The 19,959-nt window shown below is 36.5% G+C and overlaps 1 protein-coding gene across 3 annotated transcripts in view; it reads left to right on the top strand.

Annotated features, from left to right (window-relative positions):
* The window catches only part of pigg (phosphatidylinositol glycan anchor biosynthesis class G (EMM blood group)), a 348,519-nt gene that overhangs the window by 91,724 nt on the left and 236,836 nt on the right, over nt 1-19,959 (top strand). Inside the window, exon 1 of one of the 3 annotated variants that reach the window (XM_079839045.1) lies at nt 7,374-7,392. The exons of the other annotated variants lie outside the window; for them this stretch is intronic. Coding sequence (XP_079695171.1) covers nt 7,387-7,392 — 6 coding nt within the window. The 5' untranslated portion in view covers nt 7,374-7,386. Of the gene's footprint in view, nt 1-7,373; nt 7,393-19,959 lie in introns of those variants that run through there. 3 annotated transcript variants of the gene reach the window in all.

Below are 19,959 nucleotides of genomic sequence, written 5' to 3'. Positions count from 1 at the left end.
CCAATTGCGAACGTTTGGTCGTGACTAGGGTTGGATACTGAACTCTGTACTTTTAAAGGTCCCATTCCGCATGATCCCATTGTTCAAACTTTAGTTAGTGTGTAATGTTGCTGTTAGAGCATAAATAATACCTGTAAAATTATAAAGCTCAAAGTTCAATGCCAAGCGAGATATTTTATTTAACAGAAGTTCCCTTTCAAAGCCTACAGCGAACGGCTGGCTTGGACTACATCCTGGTACTTCCTTCTTTAATTACGTCAGTAGAGCAGTAGAACAGACTAACCTCCGCCCACAAAGAAACGCGAAAAAGGGGGCGCGGTCTTGTTGCTGTCCCACGTGGGGAAGCGGACGTGTCGCGTGGAGAAAAGGAACTGTTGCGTTGAGTGTGTTTATCGCCATGTCATCGAGACGCTGTTATTTTCATTCAGGAGTCAAATCACCTTTGTTTGGCTTTCCCAGGGACGCTGTAGAGATTATTGAACGCATACATCTCTCCGTTAAGAGGCGTGACCTTTCCAACATGCGCTAAGCTGCTGTCGAATCACAACACAGGAACTGCTGGCACGTGCGCTAAGCTGCGGTCGAATTACAACACGGTAAGCGCTGGCACAATCAGAACTCGTTACGTATTTCTGAAGGAGGGACTTCATAGAAAGAGGAAATCACCAGCCGTTTTTAGGACAGTGGAAACAGCGGTACACAGATAAGTACATTGTGTGAAAAATACTGTGTTTTTTTACACGCGAAACATGAACACATGTTATATTGCACACTGTAAACACAATCAAAGCTTCAAAAAAACACGAAGAACGGGACCTTTAATAGCACCGACCGAATTGACCTATCGGTAAGCCCCTCCCCTCCAGTGTTAATTTTCACAGCAAATTTTGATTTAGTTTTAGTCATATTTTAGTCACCTGAATTGTTTCTAGTTTTAGTCTAGTTTTAGTCTCCTAAAATCTAATGAGTTTAGTTCAATTGTAATACATTAAGCATTTAAGCCTTACATAACCGACTGTCACTTGAACTAACATTTTGACATCATTTTGTTTTTGACATTAAAAATACACTCAATTCACTTTTTTGTTTGTTTTTTAAAAACATCTCTATATAGTTTTTATAACTCTGTATTTCTGTGTTAGTCAGTAGGCCATATCAGGTTAAGCTAAAGCTTCAAATAAGTTTGTTTATTTTTTATTTTATTTCAGTTAACATTATTTAATTTCAAGTAATGAAGATTTTTTTTAATGGTTTTAGTGAACTATTATAACCTTGATACTTTATTGAATATGTGTCAAATACTGGTCTTTCCTCCTGACTATGAATTAAATGGGAATTAAATGAAATACAGTTTATTGTGTAACCTAAAACAAATATATAATGCGTGACTTTTAATTATAAACAAGCTCAAAATACACCAGGACTCTTATTTTGAAATCTCGCCTTACTATTGCAATTGCAGGAGCTCATTCAAGTTCAGATGAGGAGATAAAATATGCATTGTTACAACTAGGGATGAAACGGTATGGAAATTTAATATCACGATTATAGTGACCCAAATTATCACGGTTATCAATATTATCACAGTTTTGTTCAAATGAGATGAAAGTGTTCAAAAAGAACAGATGCACACACTTAAAACATTTCAACAAGTTTTATATTTGAAAATCAACAAACAACAAATAAATCAAGCAGCTCTATGCACTTTTTAAAGCTTGATTCTATTCTGTGAGATTTCCTTCCTTATAATGGTCGTCGTCAATAGCAACGCATAAATAATAATAATAATTTGTCGTAAATATAATCTCTAATATTATCTCTGATGATAATATTGCTTGAGAATATATTTACAGTGGTCAGCAATTATGCATTTAAATCTAGCATGTTTTGTGTTAGAGCCCAAACAGTATCCTAGTCAAATAATGCATATCCATATTTCCATATGATTTGACAGTTTATTTTATTAAATATCAAAATGTGTGCATCATACCTGACACCTAGATGAACACTTTACAGTCAGTTTTATGACTGTCATTCTCTTCAAATGCTATTGAAGTCAGAAACGTGTATAACGTTACCAATGTTGTGTGTAACTTTAGAGACGGTCCCTAAATTCGCCAGCGTTATGCCAGTCATATCAGATGCGCTGTGGTTCTGCTGTGTTTGTTTGAAACCATTTTCGCTGCTGAAATAGAACAAAAATAGTCAACCACTGTATGATGAGTGAATCTCCTGCATACATCCCACGTTTATCTCTGCTTTGAGTGCAGATTTCAGCGAGTGAGAGCGGCGCGCGCTCTGAACATACGTTAAATCAATCGGTATCAAATTTCAGTACCTGAGAACGCATCTGGTGATGCAGACTAGTGTCTGTGAAATATTAAACCGCAAAAAGACTATTTAAATATGAATCCTGCGTATGTGTGAATTAATGGTGTTGATGCGCGGTTTACCACACACACACACACACACACACTCTCTCAGAATCGCGCATGGCGGTCTCTGCCGTCTCATATGAGGACATGAATGCATGAACGTCATCTCCAGAGCCACTGAGAGTCACTTTATGAGCATTTTACTGTTTCATTTGAGAAAAACTACCGTCATATCATAAACACACAGAAACTCAAAGTTCTTCACAGCAACCTGTCAAAATAAAAGTGTGGCTAACTTGACAAATACATCACTGTTGTACAGTAGAATTTAGAATGTAATAATAATACATTATTAAAACTTTATTTTTTAATTAATGAATTACAATTTTTCTTTCTATAAAGCTCAGTTGTGCAGCACTTTGTTTGACAAAAAAGTTTAATTAAATTAAATGATAAATTAAATTAATGTCTTTAGTCTTCATTTGATTACCAGAAAATACACAAAACAGAATGTGTGGGAAATCGTTTCATAGAAATGAAATTAAAAAGAAAAAATAATAATATGGTTGTTTTTAAATAAAATTAAATTAAGTAGCTAGTAGCCTAATATTTACTAGTAAATATTACAGTAAACAAACATCACAGACAGAGACCAGCAGCTCTGGCATAATGTCAATAACACTTCTATAAACGACTTACAGGTTCTTTGCAGTTATTGATGTAAACATCCCTAAAGTACCGAAAAATGGTACCGTTGGTCCGTACGATACCGGTTAAAATGTGAACGTTACCCAACCCTAGTCGTGACGGATGTCATCTCAAACTAACGCACGACATCAACGTCATCGTTCTCAGCCACTCCCTTTGTTCGCTGATTGGACCGGTTAAAATTTGACCGGAGAAAAAATATACTGCAATGTCAGACGGAGTACTGAAGGAAAAATTAAAATTGAGCGGAAGTACGTAGGAGGGCGGAGCCAGGCTAGAGATGTCTGCCAGATTCGTGTAGCTACTGTGAGATCATGAAAGGTAGAGCTGTGTCTCATCAGCATAGCAATGATATGAGAAGCCTTTATGATGGGTCCCAGTGATGTAGTGTAAATGGAGAAGAGGAGAGGTCCAAGCACTGAGCCCTGAGGAACCCCTGTGGTCAGTCGATGTGCTTTGGATACCTGTTCTTTCCAGGCAACCTTGAACGACCTACTTGTGTGATGGGACCCAAACCAGTGGAGTGGAGTCCCTGTGATGGCCAGAGATGGGGGCAGTGTTAATTTCGTTGACGAATAATTTTCGTCATAATTTTCGTCAACGACCTTTTTTCACTGACGAAAACGAGACGATAACTAAATAAAAACTAGTGTTCGATGACTAAAACTATGACGAAAACTTACTGTAATTTTCGTCAACAAATAAAAACGATAGGAAAATGTTAGGGAGGGACGATTAGGGAAGAGATCCAGTCAGAACTGATGTCCAGTGTAACAGATGCGCACATTTGATTCGAACGTGCTGATCTAACCGCTGGAAAACACGGCGCTGTTGTGCTTCTCCAGGCTCACGCATCCCCAATCCAGCGCTCCAGCGGCTCACAGTCGATGAATAACACACATTTATGCCACGCAATTGTATATGAACTAATGCTGATGAATAATGACAGTGTTTACTTTACGATGTTTATATAGTAATATGTTTTAGACGGTTGTAATAACGCATATTTTATCTCCTGAACTTGAACGAGCAGCTGCAACTGCAACAGAGGCGCAGGCATTTCAAAATAAGAGTCCCTGTGTATTTCGAGCTTGTTTATAATTTAAAAGTCACTCATTATACAGTATATTCGTATTTGGTTACACAATAAACTGTATTTCATTTAATTCCCATTTAATTCTTAGTCAGGAGGAAAGACCAGTATTTGACACATATTCAATAAAGTATCAGGGTTATAATAGTTCACTAAAACCATTTAAAAAAAAAATCTTTACTTGAAATCAAATAAATGTTAACTGAAATTAAAAATAAATAAACAAATTTATTTGAAGCTTTAGCTTTACCTGATATGGCCTACTAACTAAAAGAAATAAAGTTATAAAAACTATATAGATGTTTTTAAAAAAACAAACAAAAAAGTGAATTGAGCTCTTTCGTGTATTTTTAATGTCAAAAACAAAATGATGTCAAAATTAAATGGAGCTTGAATTGTACTATTACAATTTAACTATACTCATTAGATTTTAGGAGACTAAATCTACAGTAGATTTAGTCGACTAAAATCTTATGATATTTAGTCGACTAAAACTAAAAACAATTCAGGGGACTAAAATATGACTAAAACTAAATGGCATTTTAGCTGATAGATCGAGGAGGACGAGGACTGAGGGCTTCAGGGACCGACAGTAATGCAGTCTCTGTTGAGTGGCCCCTTTTGAAACTTGACGTCCAGCTGATATACTGTGAGAGGAAAGATGAAACATGCTTGAAAACAACTCGTTCAAGTGTTGGTTTGCTCTTTATTTTATTAAACTATAAAAGCAGATCAGTTGGTTGTTGTTTTTTGTGTCCGATTAACGGATGATGTTAATCTCAGTGATGTTTTACTGTAGAAATAGGCCAAACAGTGGGGCTTTCACATTATAGATCTCATAGTTGCCATGGAAACACTCATATGAGAACTTAAAAACTTTCCAGACACATCCGTCACTCTCATTTCCGTCATAAAAGTTCAATAATTAGGCCTGAGGCATCATTATGACAGCGGTGAATATAACAGTGCACATTCATAGTGGAAGACGTCTCTTCTCCTCGTCTGTAGTTCACGTCAGCTCCTTTCTGTCAGTGACTCTCTGGGTAATTACCTAATTGTGTAATTATGCACATTTTGCTATTTCGCAGTGTGACATTCACCCTGACTGATTTGCAGAATTACCGTTAGCCTAGTTTGGCACAAGTTTCTGTCGGTCTTAAAGGTGTTTTTATGCACTGGCGGCGGTTTTCCTGCTTGAATGTTGATTATTTTCCTCATATTCTCCATTGTTGCAGCTCGTCTCTTCCCAGTCTGTCAGTAACGCTCTGGGTGCTTCTCAATTCTTATTTGTGCATCCTTGTTTCCTTTCCTCGTGTTTTCCCTTCAGGATGCGCGGGAAGGACTCAAGGAAAAGACGCAAGGAATTGGATCAAGTGAAATGATATATCCTCGCTCCCTTTAGCAACACTTCAATTAATGATGACTCTACACCGCTGGATTTAGTTTGCACGTCGGGATTCTTGAACATTAGAGATAACTATTTATATTGTAATAGTTTTAACCTCCACAAAATACCACAGTTGTCCATATTTTATGTAAAGGGTTAGTTCACCCAAAAATGAAAATTCTGTCATTAATTACTTAACCTCATGTCATTCTACACCCGTTCCTCATCTTCGGAACACAAATGAAGAATTGAAATCCGATGGCTCAGAAAGGCCTCCACTGGCAGCAATGACATCTCAAGACCCTCAAAAGGTACTAAAGACGTCGTTACAAAGTCCGTCTCACTACAGTGATTCTACAATAACTTTATGAAGCGAGGAGAATGGTTTTTGTGCGCAAAAAATCAACTTTATTCAACTTTATTCTGGGCCTCAGACGTGAACTCACGGAGGAATATTTTAACATGTTTGTTCCAGAAGAAAGCTCAAGATGTTTGAGAAATGTCCCACCCCTTACCATAACCACCAGTTTCAGCCAAGCGGCTCCTCCCGCAGTTTCTCTTGAAGCCGATACGGAAGTGACTTAAACTGCAGTTCATGGACTGGCCACTAGAGACAGACTCCAGAAGGAGCAGAATCTCATTGAGCTCATGTTAAAATGCCCAACTTTACAGCTGAAGAACACATGTTTACAGTCTGGGACAAATTGTGCATTTCGTCTATACACTCTAAAAAAAAAGGTTCTATATGGCACCAAAAATGGTTCTTGGCTCGTAATCATTGGGGAACCGTTTTTAGTGCTATATAGCACCAATTTTGGTGCTTCAGAGGTTCTTCAGCGGTTCTTCAGAGGTTCTTCACCGGTTCTTTGACTAAGGTGCTATATAGCACCTCTGAAGAACCTCTGAAGAACCACTGAAGCACCAAAATTGGTGCTATATAGCACTAAAAAAAGGTTCCCCTATGATTACGAACCAAGAACCATTTTTGGTGCCAAATAGAACCTTTTTTTTTGTGTGTGTACAGCTAATTTTGCCCTTCATGACGACTGTGAGGGGGTGAATTTATTTATAACTCATTCGTTTACATTATATAAAGCCTTAAAGTTTTGCATAATTAAGGGCGTGGCCACTTTGAGTGACAGGTGGATAGCCATTTATCTGCTGTCTGTTAATCATTACGTCACCTCAGCTCCGCCCACGTCCCGCCTCTTTGCCCATTTTCTGTTATCCGGGCGGTGCCAAGATGGCGACGGCCACTCGAACGTACTTTACGCTTCAAAACTGCTCTACAGAATCCTATGGGTGACGTCACGGACACTACGTCCATATTTTTATACAGTCTATGGTTTGAACACACTACTAACTAACTCAAGCAGGCCCCGCCCCGTTATTCTGCGTATTAATTATTAAATGAGGAATATTGTGATGTGTTGGTTCCCGGAAGAAAAATCAAGACTAGGCGTTTCAGGAGTTTAGAAACACTGATATAGAGAAGAACTCCCGCTGGAGGGACGCTTTCATGCTCAAACGCCAACATTACACACTAAAGACTGATGAAATGCACACACCTTTTTTTCCTGTCACAAGGCCTAAACACGCCTGTAGATTGGTGACATCTGTACAGCCAGCTGTGTCCTACTTTACCCCCCCCCCCCCAACACACACACACACACACACACACATTATAATATCTGCATGCAAGATGTGTTTCCTCTGCAGGTGAGAGAGTTGAACTCCCTACAGGACCAGAGGAACACCGAGGAACCCTGCAGTGACACATCCAGCACTCATTAATCATCAGAGATCTTACACAGGAGCAGTTAATGCAGGTTATTCACAGCGCTGCCTTAAGTAACAATGAGCTTGAGAACATTATAAAACGGCGTGTCAGTAACATCTACAGCAACATTACTTTCGAGAAAATCACATTCACCCTGATCTTCAGTGGTAAAATAGCTCAATGTACTATGAAAATGTGAAAATAGCATTTAGAGGTACATTTGAATTTACTCCACAAGCGTTAAAAAGTGTGTTCTGTATAATACAGGGCGAGAGCAATAGCGCTGGAATTACTAAGTTCTGTGATGGGGATGGAGATGGAGTCACCAGCACCTGATTTGGTGGCGCTTGGGGGGGATTTTGGTGGCGCTACCTTAATCATAAAGCTAATTTAATCATATTATTATTGTTTTGCATTAATAAGTGCTAATATTACATGCTTACTTATTATAAATGTGAAAGTAAAGCATGTGTAAGTGTAACGGAGGTCAGCTAGTAGTCGCTGTGCGAGTAAACCTCACTCCTCTGATCTCAAGAGATGCTCTAGTGACTGACACTAGGGGTTGCAGCCTTTATTCTCATTGTTAGAGCGTCCGACTCTCATGCCGGCGGACCCGGGTTCGAATCCCGCTTGGTTACACATGTAATAAGGCCACTGTAAGTCGCTTTGGATAAAAGCATCTGCCAAATGCAGACTTAATAAATATTCTACTCATATTAAATGTACCATTGTTCTGTTATAGTCTCACACTGAACTGACCGACAGCTTCAGGGATTATAAAAGGAGCTCTTTACTTGCTTTCTGTGTAATTCTGTTCTATCATCCATCCATCCATCAATCATTCTATCATCCATCTGTAGTGATTTGCTGTAGTGAATGCTGTTTCATGCATACTGAGTTTTTAACACCGTTAAAGACTTGGATACTCATGCTAAACATGGTTTAAAAAAAAAAGTTGGACGTTAGATGGAGTTTTTCCGTGCCAAAAATACTCCTTCCGGTTTATCACAAGTTTCGGAAAGTTTTTTTTCGAGTATGGGTCTAAATGACGTCAACGAAGGCGAAATGTCCTTGTACGGGCGACCAGAGCGAGAGAGCAAATGCACGCCCATTAACGCGCTGTGCTCGGCTTTAGGGAAGTCATTGGCTGCGCTTCGGTCACAGGACTTCACGAAATCAACAATGTCACCAAAGAAGGGATGGGTCGCGATTTTCGAATATTCGATTAGGTGATTTAATTATAGAATATCAAATAGTTTGTGCGATTATCGTCCCAAAACAAATCCCCATGTTTTCGGTGCTGATGTGGTGGTGACGTCTTGAAATGCCCATCCCTACACCAAAGAAGTGTGTTTTTGGTTGTCAGGGCAAGACAACCCTGCACAGCTTCGCAAAGAACCCAGCGTTAATGGGACAGTGGATGGAGTTTGTTTTTCCGGAGCAGCAACGGGGTTGTCCAAGTGTCTTTGTTTGTTCCCTGCATTTCAGCGACGATAGTTTTATAAACAAGGCCCGGTTCAACTCCGGATTTGTTGCTTGTCTAAAGGCTAGAGCTAGATTTTTAAGGCCGGTACAAATATTTGGTCATTGAAAAATCCAATATTCCGATATATCAGCCGATATATATTAAAAATAAATAAATAAATAAAATAACAGAAACGCGTAAAAAACACTTAAACAGATTTCCCTTGCATTCGTTATTTGTAGTTATTCATGATCCCTCAGCCTCTCTAAAATAATATGATAATGCAGTTTAAAAATAAACTTGTTTGTTTTATTGTCACAACAGAACAGAGGAACAAAAAAATATATTAAAGTTCTGATAAATAAAATGTATAAAAATACAAACTTAGATATTAAACAAAGTTGTTTGGACGAAAACACAATAACAAAAACAAAACGAAAAATCTAAGTTACCAGTATTAATAGATGTGGTAAGCTTTATAAATATAACTTTGAGCAAGACTGGGGGAAAAAAATATTCAGTTAAGTTCTAGAAGTTCTGATAAATAACAACAACAGCAAAATATAAACTATATATAAATATGAGCTACCTTATAATTACAATGTCAACTTGCTTATCCCTTTACATGCACTCTTTTAATTCTATCCATCAAGCTACAACAAACCATTTTCAATCATCATTTGGTGCCTGCCTTCTAAAATCTACTACTGATGATGCAGTAAATCCATTATTTGACTCGTTAATGCTGCGTCTGAACGAACTTTCGTTCACTCTTCACGTGCTTAACTTACGATTTACAATGCAGGGACTGGAACTACAAATATACTAGTTATAAATACAGTAATCATCACCTTATTTAGGCAGAATAAGTTTGTTGTGATTTCCAAGCGCATTAATGTTAGCGGTCTCACGCTGATAGCCATGGCATTAGCTAGCTTTGTGGTTAGCGTCTATGATTAGTTATAATTTAGAAATATACTTTTTCAAAATAACGGGCAGGGGAGAGATGATACATCTCATCCTGTCAAACTGTCAGACTATTAAAGAAATGCATCTTATTCGGTCACATTGTCCGAGTTAAACTTAGTCAGTCAACTGTAGCCTAACCTAGCGTAATTACCAGCTCTCTTGGCTTACATGTAACAGCAAAACTGGACTTGGCAGTTACAAATGTTGTCATGATATTTGAGTTAAGAGAACTGATGGGGATGTTTTTTTTATTGTTATTCAAGCAATGTATGTCTCGTTGCCAACTTACATGCACTTCATGAACTGTGTTGTGAATGCAGTGCTCTGCTGGATTAGCTGGTGTTGCCAACCCGGCACTTTGTACAGCGCCCTCTGGTGGACAAACTATGAAACGCCAACACTCAATGTGTTTGAGCGGTGTTTCGTCCATTTCTTTTTTTTTTTATATTCATTTATCGGCCATCATAAATGCCGATACCGGTAGTTTGGAAAAAGCCTAATATCGGCCCGCCGATATATCGGTCGGGCTCTACTAAAGGCCTGTTCAGACCGGGACGTTTTTTGCACACGATTATCGCCGACGTTTAACGCCTCGTGACTAAACAAAGGGCGCCAATGTGAGTGTGCACTAGACATGTGCCGGTAACGGTAATACGATATACCGCAATATTGAACATGCACAATATTGTTATCGTGGGCACTTCAAAATACCGTGAATAATTATTTATTACGAATTATTCAGATTTTTAGAATTAATTTTAAGAATACTTTACCCATCAACCGTTTAAAATGAAAAACACGTCAAAGAGGAAGCGCACTGATGTAAATAGACGTGCATGAGCTGAGCACATGGCGGAACGAGGAGACACGCTGAAGTGCACATTCATTCTTCGACAGCTAAATATTTGTTTACTTTATACATTTTTGTGTATTGCTTTATTGTATTTAAATGTTTGGTTCTTTTGTTATAAGAAAGTGATTTAACCTGTTATAGTATGACAACACTTTTTTTGCAACTTATTTCAATATCGTGATAATACCGTATACCGTGATAAAAGCTTCAGCAATTAATCGCAACATGAAAATTTGATACCGGCACATGCCTAGTGTGCACACCAACGCGCAAAATGTAAAACCACCATTTAAAAAAAAAAAAACGCCTCGGGTTCGTTTTTTATTTTGACGTGGCCCGTTAAAAACTGTCCGACCAATGAGATCAGCGCTTTTGTTCAGGTGCCTGGAGCTGCTGAAGTGACAGTAAAACACCACTTGCTGGCGCTCAAGCACAAAACACTCTTGCCGAGCACACATTGATATGATGACGAAGTAGTAAGTAGACAAAGAAGAAGAAGAGCTGCTATTAATGCTGCTTGCCAGTTTGCAAAAAGTGTGTGAATGGTTTTGGCCATAGACATAATATGTCTATGGTTTTGGCAAGCACGTAAATAATAAGAACAATAGGTAGTGAAAATGTATGAAGAGACTCAGCTGCGGATTTTATGAACCATGTCCATTTCTCTTACTCTTGTGATCGAGGTTTCCTCATAATGATCTGTGAGTTGCTGTAGACCTGATGATGGTCCAAGCCGCTTGCCATGGTTTCAAACTGCGCTTCCTGTTTACTGGCCGGAATTGGGTGTACTGGGCTGGCATGTACATTTTCAAGGCTCGAGGAAACATTCAGAGGTGCTTTTGGATGTTGTCTTGCTCATCTTGGAAGCTCAACTACAGCGTGAAATGATGTCTGGGAATATAGTTTCCTGCTATCAGCTTTTCTTGCCTTAAAGCCTGAGTTTCTGTACCCTAGTTGAATAGGAAATTGATTCCTGCCTGATATCCGTGAGAATCGTGCTCATTGTGGCATTATATGCATGTAACAGAGGAAAGAGGAGGAGAGTTAGTGAGAGAGAGAGAGAGGAAATGAACGTGTGAGATGAATTTGGTGTCAGATTTTGAGGGATTCCCTGGAGGGCCGTATGTCGAGTCGGATGTTTTGTTCTGCTGACGGCACAGTTATAATCATTGATATGATGGAGCGTGTATCAGTGTCTCATACTGGATTTGGGTTCATATGCCAACCAGTTCAAACCTCCAAACTACATATTTTTTGCAGTTTAATGTAAGGCTTATCAAAAACAGATATATTTGAAGCCATTTTGGGCCAGTTGACCACCAATGTTTGTCACTAATTGTGTGATTGTTGATTATGATCATGTTTTTATACCTTTCATATTTGGGCTTGATGTATTGAACCTTTCTTGTTCAATATTGTTCACCAAGGTGAAGTTATTTACTGTAGTTGGACATAATTTGCTTGCAAAAATAATTAGTGATACTATTCAGGGCTCAACATTAACGTTTGTCTGGGATTTTTTGAAGGGGCAAGTGAAGGAGAATTTGACTTGCCCGACCGGACAAGTATCCTGATTAAAACATCAATAACAAAAAATAACTAGGGAATCCCCAAAATGCAAGAATGATTCTGCATTCATTAGTGTAAGTGGCGATTGACAGTGAATGATAATACTGTATAATAAACTGACAGAGCTGACGCTTGCGCAGCTTCTCGAGGAGAAATCACAACAAATGAGGAACTCACACACACAACTCAGTTAACACACACGGTTAAAATGACAAATGTGGAGTTTTTTTTATTTATAACATATGATACAGTTAAGCAACATCATACGAGCAAGAGTGCTGTTTTCCTGAATACCATCACGACTGAGGATTTCATATGACAGTTCCATAAACAATTAATCAACATTAAGTCACTTACATTTTAGATGCAATATTGACTGTTTTTGTTCTATTTCAGCAGCGAAAATAGTTCCAAACAAAGATCACTGCAGAACCATAACACATCTCACAGCAACAGTGTGTGTTACTGAACGATTCAGCGTTTGAATGAATCAGTTGAATCAAAGATTCAATGACTCACTCATTAAGACAGTCACAGCGCCACCTACTGGTGGTTTAGTTTCATCTTTCAACATTTCTTATTTGTATATTCAAACATATTTAAAACAATCTCATAGCATTATTTAATGCAGTTGTAATGTTTTAGTGTAAATTATTTAATTTGATTTGATAACAGGCCTATAGTGTCTTATTCTAATGAAAATGAAAGCTGAAGCATAGCCTATATTTAATAAGATTATGAAAAAATGCCCTTTATAAATATCACAAATATGCAGATATAAATATATCAAAGCTGATTGAACACTGGTGAGGATATTGCTTCAGAATAAATTATATTCACAACACAAAATTTAAAAAAAATTCCAGACAAGCAAATTTTTTACTGGGACAAGTGAGTGACAGATTTTTATTAATCTTTGTAACTTTGTAAAGTTAACAAATGTATTTCTCACTGTTAGTTAATGAATTAACTAACGTTAAATAATGGGACCTTATTGTAAAGTGTTACCATATTATCTGTAATTATTATATTATATTATATTATATTATATATTTTTTTAATTATTAGTTATATGTATAATTTGTTTTGGTGGACCCATTGAAAATATTGGCAGAGTCAGTTTAAAAAAAAAATCTTACTTTTAGCAAATAATAATAATAATAATAATAATAATAATAATAATTTGTCTTTATGGTCAGTAACGATACTGACTTATTTTTTACAAGCCTAAACTATTTTAGTTTTATTAATATGTTATATTAGCTTTATATTAGCTTTATATTATATTAGCTTATATTGTGGTTTTGTAATGTGCTTCTGTCACTTTATTTATTTACGTTTAGTTTTCCAGTTAATAATTTTAGTGCTTGAACTTTATTTAAAAATGTAGTTTACTTTAAGATTTTCAACTAATATTAATATTTTATTTCATTTCAGCTTTATTTCAATTAACAGAAATGTTTTTAAAACTTTTATTTAGTTAATGATAATAACACTGTGGAAGCTTGTTTTCCGCCACAGAATAAAAAAGCTACTTTTTTCTCGCAATCGCATGAGAAAAAACATGATTGTGAGGAAAAAGTCAGAATTGTGAGAGATATTGTTTTTATTTTTTATTCGGTTGTGGAAACAAGCTTCAATATAACCCTGACCTAAAGTACACAAAACAGTTCTAAGTGAGTAAAGACTCAGTTCATTCAGTGATTGATTCGTCAGACTGAATCACACCCATAGCTCATCGGTTCATGTCTTTTTTCATTGTTTGAAAGGTTAATTTCGGACCCTGCTGGGATGGCACACATTGTTTTCTCTTACTCATACTTCTCTCTCTGTCTTCCCTCTATCTCTTATTACTTGTGAACACATTGTGCAGGTCTTCCTCCCCTGAGATCAGTGGGTCAGTTCTTCTCCTCTGCTCTTCTTTTAACCAGCACGTTTTCTTTCGATCTGCTCCACATAAGTGGCGGGTCATTTTTCATCCATGTAGAAGCAGAGGAACAGGCCGTCAGAAGCAGTGCCCTCCAAAAGCCTTGACTCGGGTAATCGTTAAAAGATCGCAATCTCTATTCAAACACCCACGCAATCTCTTAACTAAATGAGAGCGATTCAGCTCAGTCTGTTTAACCTTTGACAAGTAGCCTATGATCACAGAGAACATTCAGATCTGATCCAGAGAGAACAGTTGTCAAGAAACCACACAGTGTCGTTATTTCTGTCTTACAAATATTCTCAGAAGTACTGGGATAAAAGTTTATAGTTCTGATATAAACACTGATGTCTGTGGTAGTGACCAAAATAGAGCAAATCACATTTTCCAAGTAACTTCAAATAACGTTTGTATTGATTACAGCGTTACACCAATAGGTGGCGACAAGTGACTGTTAATAATGTATTTGTCATTGAATCATTCATTCAAGAGATTTGTTCAAAAATGCAAATTCATCCAGTATTGAAACAAGTGAAGTCTTTGTTGAATGAATGATTCATTGACTCAAGACTTCTTAGACTAGTGTCTGTGAATATTAAACCGCAAAAAGACTATTTAATCACGAATCCTGCGTGTGTGTGAATGAATGGTGCAGGCGCGCGGTTTAATTTATCCCCCTCTCTCTCTCACACACACACACACACACACACACTCTCTCTCAGAATCGCGCGTGACAGTCTCTGCGTCTCATATGAGGACATGTCCGTCTTCTCCAGAGCCACTGAGAGTCACTTTATGAGCATTTTACTGTTTCATTTGAGAAAAACTAGCGTCATATCATAAACACAGAAACTCAAAGCTCTTCACGGCAACCCGTCAAAATAAAAGTCTGGCTAACTTGACAAATACATCACTGTTGTACAGTAGAATTTAGATACGTCTCAATGTAATAATAATACTGAAACTAATGTTATAATTATAAATTATCAAAACTTAATTTTTTAAGTAATAAATTGTTTGACAAAAAAGTGTAATAAAATTAAAAGATAAATTAAATTAATGTCTTATGTCTTCATTTGATTACCAGAAAATACACAACACATAATTTGAGGGAAATCTTTTCATTGAAATGAAATTAAAAAGAAAATAATAATAATATGGTTGTTTTTATGAATTAAATTAAGTAGCTAGTAGCCTAATATTTTTTACATATGCTAATGTGTTTAATATTTGTTTTTTAATTCAAATGAAACCACTTTTGTGTGGCTATCAATGTATCATATTTTTTTAATGAATATGAAGAGGTAGAGTGGTGTTGAACGTGCGTCTATTTTGCTTCAAACGCTCGATTTATACGCACATCCAGTTCGCGTGCGAATTAATTCAAAATGTTCAAGCGTCCAACTAGACGCGATAGATGCGAATTTGACACTATTTACGTTTGGTGGGAACGCAGCAAAACAATGAGCATTCATTTACAGTGTTTATTCATTTCGGTTCATTTTAATTTCTAAATATACTAATACAATTATTAAAATCAACACTTCGGGCCCTATTTTAACGATCTGAAACGCAAGTGTCAAAGCGTGAAGCGCAAGTAACTTTGTGGGCGGGTCTCGGCGCTGTTGCTATTTTCCCGGCGGGATAAACGGCTCTTGCGCCTGGCGCAAATCTAAAATGGGTTGGTCTGAAGTAGCTTCATTATTCATAGGTGTGGTTTGGGCGTAACGTGAATAAACCAATCCGAGCGTCATCCAACATTCCCTTTAAAAGCAGGTGCGCAAGTTCCATTATGGATTGCTATTATTATGGCGTATTTACCAGGCGCACGCCAGGAGCGGTTCACAGCCGAGGAGACTGATGTTCTTGTAAGAGCAGTGAAAGACAGAGAAGTGAAGTTGTAATGTTGTACATTATGGTAAAGGTGATTTCACAGTCTTTTTTTTTTCAGTCTTTCAGTTTTTTCAGTTTTTCAGTCAATTTTTTTTCCTGGTTCTTGACGGACAAACCAATTTGTCAGATGTCCTTATATACATATATGTCTTGCCACTATTGGGCAAACAGGTCTTATCCTTAATAGATTTATGCCTATTTTTTCACATCTTCGTGGCACACCACAATGATTTCCGTCATCTCATGTGTTAATATTTTTTTAGTGTAACAATTTATGATTTGCAAAAATAACTGTTGCATCTGTGTAGATTACATGAGCAAAGTGTATGCGCGTTGTGCACGCTATACATTATGGTCAAGCATGCGCCCTTAAAATAGCATAATGAACAACGCGCAACGCGCCACTGACTTTAGACTAGGTTTTTTCTGGTCAGTGGCGCAATTGTTTAATGGAACAGCAAAATAGCCCCAGGGATTGTTTGCGCCGGAACACGCCTCCTTTTTTGCGCTGAACCGCCCAGGGAGCGCAAGTTCATTCACTAGTTTAGCGACGTGCTTCTGTGGAGGGAAAAGCGCGCTTTGCGCGGGTGCAAAATAGGAATGACACATGCGTCGGTGTACAAAGTCAATTGCGCTGGGTGCAAGATAGGGCCCTTCAAGTTGTATACATTTAATTATAATAATTTTATAATATAATTTAAAGTGCATTTAAAATAAAATGTATATTTAGGGGCCGAGCCCTGAAGGTGCGAAGGCACCTATTGAAATCGTTAGCGTTCTTATTATTCTGCTTCTTCCGCCATTGGAGTCTATGGCAGCCCATAGAACCAAAAAGCCAAAAAGTTATGGATTTCAAGTTGATTCGTCAAATCGTTTTCGATAAACGCGCAAACAAATCTTACGTAGCGGTTGCGAAAATACACTTAAGGCTATATCTCCGTAACGCTTTATCGTATTCAGATAAACCTTGGTACATGTCATCGCAAGCATGACCTGAGGCAACATGCAGCCTTTCGGCACAGCGCCACCTACTGGTCTGGAGATATGAAATGATATGATTGCTATTTCCTTGTTAGATTCGGGATGTCATGACGAGTTGACTGATATTTTTACCATATCGGCCATTTTGTCTGACGGACATTTTGAATGATGTGCTAAAATGCTGTATTTTATGAACACATGAATGGATTGTTATGAAACTCGGTATGGGTCATCAGCTCGATGCCCTGAAGGAGCCTGAGAAGTTTCGAAACAGCGCCACCTAGTGGAGAATCTTTTTTTCCCAAATGGTTATAACTTTGGGTGTGATTGACTTATTTTCATGGGAGTAACTTTTCTTGTCTCCTGAATCTTTGCCGAGTCCAACGATACCAGATTTGCCAGGTTTCGGCGTATGGTTTGTGCAGCGTTGAAATTTTGCGCTTATAAAATATTCGCTGATATCTTCGAAACCGCTAGTCAGATCGAGACGAAACCAGCGTCAGAAGTTTAGAAACAGGTCGATAGCTATACATTTATGCCCAAATGTCAAAATATTGATAGTAAGGGGGAGTAAAATCCAATCAAAGTCAGGTGTCAGACATTTTCTACGTGTTTTTTCATATAAATGTCTATAACTCCAAAACAAAATGAGATATTTTCACCAAAATTGCCACACATGTATCTCGGGCTCACTCCGATGACACATAAAAAATGGTAGGATTGTGCCTCTTGGTGGCGCTATAATAGAACAAAACATGAAATTCCCATAGACTACAATGCATTTTTCAGCCTTTTTGCCTAAAATCATCTTTAAATGTGTTTAATTGCTGCAGTTGATCTGACACTACATGTCTTGTCTTCTTATTTGCACTTGGCCCCGATAATGGCTGCTTGCAGCTATATTTATTATTATTAAATTATATAATTTTAAAATATATACACACATATTCATGTATATATATTTAAGACATCTTCACATTTCCCAGGTCTGTTGTAGTTTGGTTCTGCATCATGTATTCCCTCGCTCCTCAAACACTGGTTCATCTCTCAGATTTCACATGTGGTCTTCAGCCGCCTGGTCTCTCCCGCTCTTTCTCCCGCTCTTTTCTCCCGCTCTTTTCTCCCGCTCTTTCTCCCGCTCTTTCTCCCGCTCTTTCTCCCGCTCTTTCTCCTGAGCTTATTCTCCTGAAGTGGGAGTTTGGATTATATCCTGTTATTCCAACTAAAACCGATGCATGGCATATCAATTACAACACTTTGGAGAATCTGAATATAATGGTGCGCTTTAATTTCCCTGCTGTGAAGACGGGATCTGAGACTGTAAATTGGGCCACGGATTTCATACATTCATGATTTCTACAGTCTGTGTAATTACATGCAGATCTCTCATCCGCCTCGTTCCGGAGAGGAAGTGGCCATGTTTACTGTTCGAGGGTTGTATAACGCCTTCCTGGCATGAATACTGCTGGGAGACCTTGGGCGATTGGCTGTGTTTAAATTGAGATTGAATATTAATGGACGGCATTGAAAGTCAGTTATTGAAGTGACCTGGCTTCTTTCTCAGATGCCATGTACAGTAAAGTACTCTCCACAGTCTCTTTAACACGATAACTGTGCCCCAGAGCATCATGGGAAAAGACCCTGACTCAAGGACAGTGAAGCCTTCATCAATAGATCCTCTACAACTCTTTAAATGATGTTAACACTTTACAGAAACTTTAGTTCAGTGACATCAATGCATTGGGCATCATGACATGAACTAACAATGAGCAATATTTTCATTTCTACATACGTTTTAACAACGTTTTTATTTAAATTAATTTGTCTTTTTTAAGTTCAAGTGGTATAAATTAATGTATGATAATGTTTAGATATATTATTGTTGATAATAATAATAATAATAATAATAATAATAATAATAATGACAATTATTATTGTAGTTAATATTAATACTAATAGCCAATATTAATCCCAATACATTTTTAAGATTTCAAGTTGAATAAATTAGGATGGTGATAATAATAATACTACTAATAATAAATATCAATTATAGTTGTTGTTATACTAGTAGCTAGCATTATATATTTAACATATACTAACATTTTAAGCATTAATAATAATAATAATAATAATAATTAGTTATTTATTATTACTTTTTACATTTACCAATATATTTTTAACATTTCAATTTGTATACATGACTTACGAATTATAATAATACATATTAATTATAGTAGTTATTAATACTAATAGCTAGCATTAATAATAAATTATATTTTTAACATTTCACGTACAGATTCATTTAAAATAATAATAAGCTTTAATAATAAATATAAATTATAGTTGTTATTATACTAAAAGCTAGCATTAATAATAAGAAATAAATAATATTTTTTACATATACTAATACAATTGTAACATCAAGTCATATGCATTCATTTAAAATTATAATAATATTAAGCATTAATACGAATAATATTTATTATTGTAGTTAATAATAATACTAATAGCTAATATTAATCAGAAGAATTTGTATTGTTATTTATTATTACGTTTTACATATACCAATACATTTTTAACATTTCAAAATTATGGTGATTATGATGGTAATAATAATAATAGATATTAATTATTGTAGTTATTAATACTAATAGCTGGCATTTATAATACTAATATGTTATATTTTAACCTAGACTAATACATTTTCACATTTCAAGTTGTACACATTCATATATAATAATAATAATGATAATAATAATAATAATAATATTAATACACTTTAATAACATGAAATATATATAAAATATTAATTATTGTAGTTATTAATACTAATAGCTAGCATTAACAATAATAATAATAATGTTATATTTCAACATAGACTAATACATTTTAACAGTTCAAGTTTTACACATTTATATATAATAAGAATGATAATGAGCTTTAATAATATCACATATAT

The sequence above is a fragment of the Gobio gobio genome (assembly GCF_949357685.1).
Source record: "Gobio gobio genome assembly, chromosome: 16".
NCBI lineage: Eukaryota > Metazoa > Chordata > Actinopteri > Cypriniformes > Gobionidae > Gobio > Gobio gobio.
This window is presented reverse-complemented; position numbering and strand designations above follow the sequence as displayed.